This window comes from Myotis davidii, unplaced genomic scaffold (assembly GCF_000327345.1).
Source record: "Myotis davidii unplaced genomic scaffold, ASM32734v1 scaffold38, whole genome shotgun sequence".
Lineage (NCBI taxonomy): Eukaryota > Metazoa > Chordata > Mammalia > Chiroptera > Vespertilionidae > Myotis > Myotis davidii.
The window spans coordinates 3719190-3730606 of NW_006291383.1; the positions used below are offsets into that span (position 1 = coordinate 3719190).

Sequence of the window (11417 nt, forward strand, 5' to 3'; positions counted from 1 at the left end):
GTCACCACAACATGAGGAACTGTATTAAAGGGTCGCGGCATTAGGAAGGTTGAGAACCACTGGATTAAGAGAACCATCATCCTTGGGTCCAAGTGTGAGGCAGGGAAAACAGGCTTTGCAGGATAGCTGTTCAACAGCGACACCAGGTGGCAGTGGCAGGAACAACAGCCCAGCGGACCCATCTACACAGCACTCTGACATGAGAAAGCAAGACTCTCTTTGGACTCTTAGCCAGTGTCCAAAGGGGAATAATGGCGCTTTTTGCTAACAGAGGCATGTGGGGGCCCAAGGCAGTAACTAGAAAAATGAAGAGGTGGCTGTATCTGTGCTGTACGCTGATGCTGAGGCCATGCTGGGTACAGCCAATGAATGAATGAATGGACATAAAACAAGAAACAATACCATCACACAGCATTCCACATTTACAAAAACCCAGGTGTTTCTCTTTGTCGTTCGTGTGTGTGTGTGTGTGTGTGTGTGTGTGTGTGTGTGAAGCACAAAGAGACATATTGTGGTTACGCAACTGAAATGCAATTCCTGGCGGAAATGTCTGGGCAGGCTTAGCTTTTGAAAGAAGCTCATAATCCCTAAAATACACAGCACACACTCTCCCAAGCAACAAGGCTCTCCATGCTTAGGTCATTTCTGAACCTGAGTTTAGAGACGTTTGCAAGGGTCTCTGGGTCAAGAGCTAGAGGGGGCGCCTGGAGAAAGGTGGCCCGCGGGCCTGTCCGGAACAGTGTTGACAACCCCTCAGCGGCTGGTGTGCTGACAGCCCCCGCACCGGTGGCGACTTCAGTTGTAGAGAACATCTGCTCCAAACAGCAAGAAGTTCTAGGAAGAGACACAATCCTGTCAACAGCTGGAAGCGCACCCCCGTGGTGAGGGTGGGGCTGCCGGGTGGTTAGACGAGAACTTTGGGAGAGGGTAGAGTGGGGCCTGACGGAAAGGCAGGAGTGAGGGGCACTCGGGTCGCGTCTCTGGGCTCTGCACATCACAGCGCCCCTGAATGTGTCGGCAGCTCTCAGACGTGCAGACCCCCGGGCAGCTCCGGGGCCTTCATTTGTCACCCCGGCCTCATGGCAGCTCAAGGGAGCCCTTGTTCCAGCCAAGGTTGCCAACCCACTTCCCTGCTCCTTCCTGCCCTTTACTCAGAACTTTCATAGATGAAGAAATAAAATGGTGCCCTGGGGTCATTATTTCTTTTAAGGATGAACTTGGGAAAAGGTGGGCAAATAGGAGATGTGTTTTCTCTGCTCTCTCATCTACTTTTCTCCAGTCTCTTCGCCCTATTAGTTCCCTAGTCTAAAGAGTTGGGGGTTGCTTGGATGTTGGGAATGAGGAAGGGCAAGGAATCTGGGTGATGGGGGTTCCCATGGGGCCAAGAGGTTATCAGGAAAGACAATGACTAAGGTAAGGAGGGCAACAGGAGGCGATGGTTTGTTGCAGAGCGATCAGCTTCGCTGGGACAGGCTCGGGCCTCGGGGTGGCATAATGGTGGCTGCTGAGCCTGAGCTGACGGCCGTGACCAGAGAAAGCCCATAGTGGGGAAGGCAGAGCCTGGGCAGGAACCCGGGGAACTCCCTCTGGGAAGGAAGGGGAAGCAGGAAGCAGCAAAGGAGACTGAAAGGCCCCAGGGAGAGGCGGCTGGCAAACAGGGAGAGGGGGCTCTTTGAAGCTAAGAAGAATGCTCCCAAGAAAGGGGTAAAGAGTGCCCAATGCTGCTGGGGGTCAGGCTGGGAGAAGGGCAGAAGGAGGTGGCCCGGACTGGTATCTGAATTCGCCAGCCACTGACCAGGCTTCATACCCACAGGTGTGGAATGTCGCCGATGCAAAAGAAGAGGCATGCAACAATAATTAAATGCAGCCGCCGAGGCTCTATGGCACCGAGGGAGTTCCATTTTTACCAGGTGCCAGGTGCGAATGGTGCAGCCAATAGTTAAAAGCAGGGACCTGGCCCTGGCCGGTGTGGCTCAGTTGGTTCGAAAAGTCGCTGGTTCGATTCCTGGTCAGGACACATGCCCAGGTTGCAGGTTGGCTCCCTGGTTGGGGTGCGTATGGGAGGCAACCAATCAATGTTTCTCACATCCATGTCCCTCTATCTCTCTCTCTTCCTCTCTGTGTAAGAAAATCAATTAAAAAATATATGCAGGGGCCTGGCTTTGGATCTGGACTTCATTAAACAGCCACGTGGCATTTCTGAGTCTTGGGCTTCCTTCTCTGTTTATCAAGAGCGCCCACCTTCCCGGGGTGCTGTAAGGGTAGAAAGTGCTTGGCACGGGGCTTGCATAGGGAAAGCTTTTCAGCACCAGTTGCGGTTGTGGAGGAGACAGGGTGAAAAGAGGCCTTTGGGACTCACCTGGTAAGACTGAAGCACCAGGTTGAAGAGCTGGACGTGGGCGGGCAGCGGGAGAGGGTAGCCTTTCTGCAGCCTCTCTGCAATGGAGGTTCAGGAAAGGATCAGGGAGGAGACGGGAGGAGATGGGGCCAGGTGGGTGGCCTCCCTGGACTGGAGAGAAATCTGGGACCCTCACATTCCCGCCCCATCACCCAAGCTCACGTCCAGGACCTGAGCAGGCCTCCTGACCACCATCACCTGCTGAGGGTGAGCACCCTGCTGGTGGGCACCAGGCCTGGGTGGCAATCAGGGGGCGCTGCTCACACGGGTGCGGACGGCCCGTGGACATGTGATTGGGGATATCTACCTGTGGGTGCAGGAAGCCCCTCCATGTTTAGGATAAATCAGAGACGGGCGGTGGCCAGGGGTCAGCTCCCCGACACCACCACGTCTGAACTGGAACTCAGGACGATGCTAAATTCAAACCTGGTCTCCTAGGTCATTATGAAGCTACATGTGTCAAGGTGGGAGGATGAGTCAGACTCTATATAATAATTTGTTGCCTTCATTTATTATTTTTAATAGTCTAGTCACATGCTATGTGGGCCTCTCTGTGTACCGTCGCCCCTGGCTACGCCAAGTTTAGCGGCAGGCTCACCAGTGTGGTGAGCATAAGACCTTAGCTGGGACCCCTCTCCCCGGCCTTCCTCCCAGAGTTGGAGAAACGCCAAGGGCTCTGGCTTCAGAGGGAGGATGAAACCCAAGCTCCATCTCTCACCTGCTCTGTGGCCTGGTCACTCAACTTCTCTGACCTCCTCCCATGAAAGCAGGAGATATTAATAATCCCCCACCTCATCAGGATCAGATGGGCCTTGATAAGAATGCCACCCACGCGGAGTTCCATTTTCTTCATTCCAAATCTAGGCCAGGTGCCATCTGAGGTGACCACCCCTCAGCCCCCACAGCTGGAGCCAGGTGTTAGGTGGCTCTAAGAACTATCCCTACTACTTCTTCCAGGACTAAAGCTCAGGTGTTTCTGCAAAGCTCCTTACCGTTAACCTTGGGAAGCACAGTCGTGGGCACAATGTAGTTCATGATGGCCTGCAGCAGCTCAACCTGGAAACAAGGAGGATGGGACCCACGTCAGGGCATGCAGGCAGCGCGGTCTTCCATCACCCTCCCTCCACGCAGGGCACCGCCCAGCTGGAAAAGGCTGAGAGATGGACCCAAGTGATGCGAAAACCCCGCAGCTCGGTCAAGGTCACGGAAGTGGTCTCTAACTCTAAAGGTTCCAGTGGCAATGCAAGTTCTAGACCAGTGATGGTGAACCTATGACGCACGCGCGAACTCATTTTTTTGGCTGATTTTTCTTTGTTAAATGGCATTTAAATATATAAAATAATATCAAAAATATGTCTTTGTTTTACTATGGTTGCAAAAATCAAAAAATTTCTATATGTGACACGGCACCAGAGTTAAGTTAGGGTTTTTCAAAATGCTGACACGCCGAGCTCAAAAGGTTCGCCATCACTGCTCTGGACTATAAGGTGCAAGGCAGAGAGTATTTGAATGTGAAAATGCGGGCTAGAGGGCACACTGGCTCAACCTTTCCCAGGGTTATTCAGCGATGTTCATCAAAAGCCTTAAACATGTGTGTTTGGTGGGCGGCAAACATGCTTCTAAGGCATTTATCCCGAGGAAGTGACCAGGATGTGGGCAGAAACAGATGCAAGGATGCTCAGAGAGTGATGAATGGAATAAAAACAATGGAATACTACTCAGCGGTAAAAAAAAAATAATAATAATAAAAGAATGACATTCTGACATTTGTGACATGGATGGACCTGGAGGGTAAATAACTCAGACAGATGAAGACAATGCAGCATGATTTCACTTATATGTGTGGTTGCCAGAGGGGAGGGGGATGGACGGGTGGGTGAAAATGGGGAAGGGGGATATAGTCACTTATAGTGTGCTAAGTTGGCACGGTGACAGATGGTTACTGGACTTAGTGTGGTGATCACATTGTAAGGAATATAAATGTCAAGTCACTGTGTTGTACACCTGAAAACTAATATAATATTGCATGTCAACTATACTGTAATAACAATTGTTTAAAAAGCAGCCTACACGTCCACACTTGGGGAGCCATCTGGAGGACATGGTGGCACTTTGATGCTAGGAAACTACACAATTGTTACGCATGACAGTGTAGAAGTATAATTATAATCACATATTTATGATATTTTTCGAGTAAGGAAAGTGGGCTGTGGAAACCACAGAATTCCATTTTGTTATTGAATACGCAAAGCAAAAGGTGAGGAAGGATATACTTCAAATTATTAGCTAATGGGGAAATTAGGAAATGGTTTTTATTTTCTTTCTTTTGTAAACCTGTAGGTTCTGATTGTTCTATAATGTATATGTTTCGCTTTTGCAATAAAAAAAAAAGTCAACTCTAATGTAACACCCTCAAGAGCACTGCCTGCAGTGGTGACATTTACAACTTGTAATTATGCACATTTTTGTTTCTGGAACAATTGAGTCTCCTCTCCCAGGCTGTAATTCTCTGGGCTCATCAAACACGGCGCCCTTCTTCCCATGAATCTAGGAACTTAACATTTTTATTTTCTGCAGAAGCAGCAGTTGGTTACCCACTGAGTCATCACACTGTGATGCCTTAGCACCAGTGAATCCATGAGAATACAGTGAGGTAGCTTTGAGCTTTTTTTTTGGTTGTTGTTGTAATCTCTCATCAGATGGAAAGGGCTGGTTGGAGTTCCATCGGATTTGGAGGGACATTGGGCGGTCTGACTTTGGGGTTGCACCCACTTGGTGGGGGTATTGGGCCAGTGCCGTAGACCAATTCCAGCATGTCATAATTTTAAGAGTTTCATCAAGGTTGATGAAACTTGGGGACTCAACAGGGTTGAGTCACACATGTAGTCACCTGTTGGGAATGGCTAAAGGCATTTCCCCAAACCTGAATAGGAAACTGATTGTGGCTGCCAGACAGTTAAAGGGCATCTTAATCTACATGTTATTGCCTCCTACTGGCCAAACACCTGTACAGCCGTAGGCTATTCCCCCAAACTGACAATGCTTCTGTACCCTTTGAAACCTTACCCTTTGAAGTGTATTATCTCCACCACCTTGCCTTAGGACAAATCGTGTTAATAAAAGCAAGGGTCTTAGACAAGGAGGGAGTCTTCAGTTCCTTTAGCTAGAGGTCCTCTGACCCCCAGTGCCTTTCAAAATTATATCTCGTCTCCAGACTCTTTATTAGTCTCTGGATTCCTATGTCATCTACGCGCAGCCCCTTTTCCAGATTCCTGAACCCTTCTTGATGCTGGGACATGAACCCTGGCAGGGCAGGAGATCCAAGGAAATGTTCTCCAGGGGTTCACCAAGAGGCCACGTGTAGTAAGGCGCTGTGGGCAGAATCCGCATGCTGTGGCGTCTAATGGGAGTCACCAGGGTGATGCTCACTCAGGGCAGCTGTTGAAGAGCATTTGAGCTGCTACTTACATGGGCTGCTCACCAGCAGGGCCCTCCTTGGGCGAGGGAGGCAGGAGTGAGTCTACTTACTGATGGTCAGGGATTCCAGGTTCTGGCATCATCTACCTGGGCTGGTGAGAACCCTGCTCCTCTCCCTCCCACCTGCCCTTCTCCATCTCAGTGACTTTGCCACTCACCCAGCTGCTCAAGCCAAAAATCTAGGTGTCATTCTTCAATGCCCTTTCCCTCACCCCATACATCATATCTCTCATTAAGCTTTGCCTGGCCTGGCCAGGGTGGCTCAGTGATTGAGTGACGACCCATGAACCAAGAGGTCACAGGTTGCAGGCTGGATCCCCAGTGAGGGGCGTGCAGGAGGCAGCCAATCAATGTTTATGTTTCTACCTATCTCTCTCCCTTCCTCTCTCTCTAAAGTCAATAAAAACATATTTTACAGAATTTAAAAAAGGTTTTGTCTGACCTTACTTCCAAAGTACATGTCCCCAATCTATCATCTTTCTCTTTCTTCCTGGCCTCGTCTCTCACATGGACAAATGTGCCCACCTCCCCATTTATTAATGTGGTCTAACCTTGTCCCCAAACTCCATTCTCCTACTCCCAGCCTGGGGCAACTTTCAGCAAGGTAGAAATCAGGTCATGTCACTCTGTATGAAACAGTTCACTGCTCCTCACTGCCCTTCAAACACCATCTGCTCTAGCCCAGAAGGCGCGGGTGAGCCAGCCCCGGGGCCTTTGTCCCTACTATTTCTTCTGCCTGCGGTAGATCTTCCCCCTGCTGCTTCCCTCGGCCCAGATATCACCTCCTCAGAGAGGCTCTCCCTGGTCACACTGTCTAACGCTCAACCTTCTCATCACTGTCTACCCCACTTCCGTTTTGTTTTCCATAGCACTGATCTTGACGGAAGTAATCCACCTTTCGTATTGTCCGCTTTCCCGCTATGATGGGAAGCTCTAGAAGGGGTGGCTTCCTGTCTTCTTCATGAGCATATCCCAACACCTGGAGCAGCGCCCGCCATATAGCAGGTGCTCAGCAAAGTAATTCACTTGTTCATTCAACAAACATTTACTGGGCAGATTTTCTACACCAGACTGTGCACATTTAACATCAATGAAGCCTCGCCATATTAGCTCAAGTGGGAAGGATTATCCCTGACTTGCGGGGAAGGGCTGAAGTTCTGAAAGGAAAGTGACTTGCCCAAGGCCCACAAAGCTCCTCCCATCACTACCTCACATGCAAATTGTATGCAAATGACCAGTGGCCTCCTGAAATGATGCCATGAGCCCAGGGGTCTTCAGGACCATTATCTCAAGATCAGGAGAAGAAAGGAGCCTCCAAGGGCCTAGGACTCACCGAGAAGGGGCCGATGTCTGAGTGCTTCAGCTCCAGGAGCAGCCTGTGAGAAGGGGAGGGGCAGCTGAGACACCATTTGCCTGACTCGTATGAAAATTCAGTTACTGGGGAGGAAGGGCCACTCTGGTAATGGCTGCTTGGTAGTCATCCCAGTAGTCATCCCCCTTCCTCTGGTCACAGCCCCCCGATTTTTCCTTTGGGGAAACCACCCATTCTCTACACTGTCAGTGCTGAGCTGGGGGCGGGCTGGCCAAGGGCAGGTTCCACCTCCCTGGCCACAGTGATTGCTTCAGGGTTGGCCCTGTGGCTCATGGCTGGCCAAGGAGAGGTGGTCTCAGCTGGAAATATTGCCAATGAGATGCTCTTTTTTCTCCAGGGAAATCAGGGAGCTGCTAGTGACCATTTCTGTCACCACTTGGCCATAGCCTTCTGGAAAATGAAGCCAGCGTCGGGGATAGCAGAGCCAAGAGACGAGGGAGTCAGAGTCCCAAGGACATTACTTAAGCACCTGATCCACCCTGGCCTGAAACCCTTGGACCAGGGGTCCTCAAACTACAGCCCGCGGGCCACATGCAAATACAAATATTGTATTTGTTCCCGTTTTGGTTTTTTACTTTAAAATAAGATATGTGCAGTGTGCATAGGAATTTGTTCATAGTTTTTTTTTAAACTATAGTCCGGCCCTCCAACGGTCTGAGGGACAGTGAACTGGCCCCCTGTTTAAAACGTTTGAGGACCCCTGCCTTGGACTTTTCAATTGCCTGAGCCAATCAACTATCTCCTCTTTACAGCCTTTATGGCATTTTAAATGTGATCTCAGAGAAAGGGAGAAATAAATGGCCGTTTATTGAAACCCCTATCATTCACCCTGTTGAGTACTTTGTCTCAATGAATTCCTGCAAGACCCCAAGAGGCAAGGGCCATTGCACTGGCATGTTGCAGATGAGAAAACTGACACTCAGAGCGGTCAAACAACCTGCCTGAGGCCACACAGCCAACAATGAGCAAAGCAGGATTTCTAATAAGTCCCCCAGAGGCCAACACTCTTGTCTCCATTACCTACAAAGTTTGAAAACTCACTCTTGTTCACCACGACTTAAGAGCCCCAGGACCCCAGCCCTGTGGGTTATTTCAGAAAGTCTGTGCTCAGCCACCACCCAGCTGCGTCCTCTCCGGCTCCTGTACCTGAGAGGCCCACGGGAGCTTCAAGGAACATTAAATCCATCTGCTCCCAAAGCAGTAACACTTCTCAGAAGGGTGTCACAGACATGAGCAGCATAGAGGCCTCAGGGACCCATGTCAAGGTGACGAAGGACGCCTCCGTGCCAGGGGGAAGGAGGACATGGGCAGGAGCCTGGGTCAGGACTCAGTTTAACCAGTCTGAGTGTGAGTAAGGGGTAGATGCCAGGTCTAAATGTTGGGGCCACAGCATCTACTCTCTCCGGGTGTCTTTCTTTTTCTTTGTGTCACCTCTATCCTCCCTCTTCCTCCTTTTGTGTCTCTCTCTTATGTGTCTCCCCATCTGCCTGTCTCTCTGTCTCTCACGCTTCGTCTCTCTTTCTTGATGTCTCTTCCTTTCTTCCTTTGTGTGTGTGTCCCTCTCTCTGAATGTCTCTCTTTCTCTGTCTCTCCTCCAATTTCTGCGTTTCTCTTTTTCTGTGTCTCTCTTTTCCTTTTACTTATCGAGCACTTATTTTTATCCCTTAAAGTGCTCCAAACACATCAACACATATTAGTGCCTCATTTCATCCTCACGACAATGCTGCTGTGAAAGAGCAATTCTTGGGCTTATTTTACAGTCAGGGACACCGAAGTTTGGAAAGTTTGTTGTTTACCACGGTGAACTGCGCTTCCAATGCAGGTGCCTGGACGTCAGACACTACGCTCCCACACCTCCTCTGCCGGGATTCAACCCAGCACATGGACCCCAGTCTCCCAGCGGGGGAGGGCTGACAGGGTCCTAAGGATGGGGGTGAAGTGGGTTTTCCAAGTGCCAAGGAAGGCCGGGGGTGTGGGGTGGCGGGGGGCTGCTGTGGTTCAGTGTGGAGTGGCATCGGCCATGAGTTGGCCAATGACTGAGAGGTGCCTGGTACGAGGGACTTTCAGTGCCCCAACTGGGACACTCCGGGCAAACTGAGATGGCTGGTTACCCTACGACATGTGGCCTTGGGACTGGCCTTGGGCAAGTCCCTTCGTCTCTGAGTGTTGGTTTCACTGTCTGGGTGTAGGGAGCCGATATAGGGTTAAGCCTCAGACTGATCTGTGGGCAAAGTCACAAACAATTCCCAGCTTAGAGGGCACAGTCCTCTTAGCTAATTAGGCTTGACCTTATAACACTCCCTAGATCTTATCTGGGAAGCTAAGGGGCTTAGCATAATTAGGCTTGACCTTATAACACTCCCTAGATCTTATCTGGGAAGCTAAGGGGCTTAGCATAATTAGGCTTGACCTTATAACACTCCCTAGATCTTATCTGGGAAGCTAAGGGGCTTAGCATAATTAGGCTTGACCTCTGGGAAATGGGAACATTGTGCCCTCTGCACACTGTTGGAAGCTTTGATGTGATGGGTGAATGGGAAAGCAGTGGCATAGTACTTGGCACACTGTAAGGTCATTGCTAGCCCAGGGACCCCACGAATGAATGGCAGCTCCCTCCCCCTGACCCACAGGTCCACTTACTTGTCCAAGCTCAGCTCCCCCACAAGCCTGTCGGACATGGCGCCGACCTCCACAGAAGCGTTCGCGCTCTGCAAAATAACAACCCAGGAAGTGAGGTGCTGGCCCAAGGCCTGGGGGCTCTGGAAGGCCTCCACGGCTGGGAGGGTCAGCTTGGGGTGGGGGGTGACCTCCCTTTTACTTCCTCCTTGTTGATGAGTCATAGGCTGGGACCAAGTACCATTTTCTCCCCAGCTTCTGAGTCCATGTCTGAGTTCCCAAGCTACTTGTGAGTCAGGCCATAGGCCAGCCCTATTCCCATAGCCATTCATTCATCTATTCATTCAACAAATATTTAGTGAGTTAGAAAACCGAGCTTCCTGCCTCAGCAACTCTGTGAGAACCCATTTAATCTGCAAAGTGGAGGAAATGGGTCTTAGCTTGAGACTGCGCAGACCTGCCTGCGGCCTGTGAGTGCCTCCTGATGGGAGAAAGTCTGGCCTCAGTCCCAGTGGCCAGAGCGGTGCCTCCGAAAGTTCATGGCGCGGCATAGTGATCACATGAGTGAGTGCACAAATCAAGAATGGAATAAAAACTTGAATAAGTGAGGGATTGAACATACCAATGAAGGCATAAACAAAGATATGTGTGGAGGAATACATAATGAATGAAAGAACAAATATACAAATGAATGATCAATTGGACAAGGGTATAAGTAAATGAATAAATGAATAATAATGCATGTGTAAACCAGAAGAGATATAGCATATTTCAAGTTAGCAATCTAATGAATAATTGAATGAATAAATGAATGAACAATACACAAATGCATAAATGACTGAAGATAGGAGTGAATGAATCAGAAACAGTACACATACTTCAAACCAATGACGAATGAATAATTGAATGAATGAGTGCCTGCAGGAGCCCAAAGCAGTTAGTGTAATGGCTCTGGTCACAGCCCTGCAGCTACAGAGTCCAGGTTTGAATCTGGGCATTATTCACACGGTCCCCTCACCCCGAGGGCGTGCTCTCAGCCCTGTCCAGGGCTCCCCATCTGTCCACACCCTGGAACAGCTTACCATGCCAAGCAGGAAGAGAGGGGCCAAGGAGGAGTTCGGGAGGACAGCGAAGGCCTGGGCCTCCAGGACCGGGGTGCAGGCAAGGCCAGCGGGGGACACGGTGAGGTGCGGTGGAGAAGAGACTCTGACCAGGAACTGCATGCTCATGTTGGGGAACATCTTGGCCACCTGCAGCCCCCATGGGGACAACCAACAAAAGGGACACTTTTACTTAAATGTTTCTAAATCCTGTCTTGTCCTGGCCCTGCACAAACACCTCCAATGTCTTCCCATTGAATTTTGACTAAACCCTGAGACCGCATGATCTGGCAGCTGAAACCCTGCCAACCCCACTCTACACGCCTCCAGTGCCAGCCACCTGGGACTCCTGTTGTGCAAATAGGACCTGCTGTTTTCCCAGGACCCTTTGCACTCTCTGTTCCCTCTCCCTGAATGCTTGTCCCCCCATTCTTTCCCAGCTTGGCTCTTTCCC

The 11417-nt window shown here is 50.2% G+C and overlaps 1 protein-coding gene across 1 annotated transcript in view; it reads right to left on the reverse strand.

The window, feature by feature from the left end:
* The window catches only part of BPI (bactericidal/permeability-increasing protein), a 27675-nt gene continuing 16258 nt past the window's right edge, over nucleotides 1–11417 (reverse strand). The window contains exons 10-15 of the mRNA XM_006764487.2: nucleotides 10946–11113; nucleotides 9888–9955; nucleotides 7209–7251; nucleotides 3391–3454; nucleotides 2360–2436; nucleotides 1–834 (exon numbers count right to left, since the gene is read on the reverse strand). Coding sequence (XP_006764550.1) covers nucleotides 796–834; nucleotides 2360–2436; nucleotides 3391–3454; nucleotides 7209–7251; nucleotides 9888–9955; nucleotides 10946–11113 — 459 coding nt within the window. The 3' untranslated portion in view covers nucleotides 1–795. The remainder of the gene's footprint in view (nucleotides 835–2359; nucleotides 2437–3390; nucleotides 3455–7208; nucleotides 7252–9887; nucleotides 9956–10945; nucleotides 11114–11417) is intronic.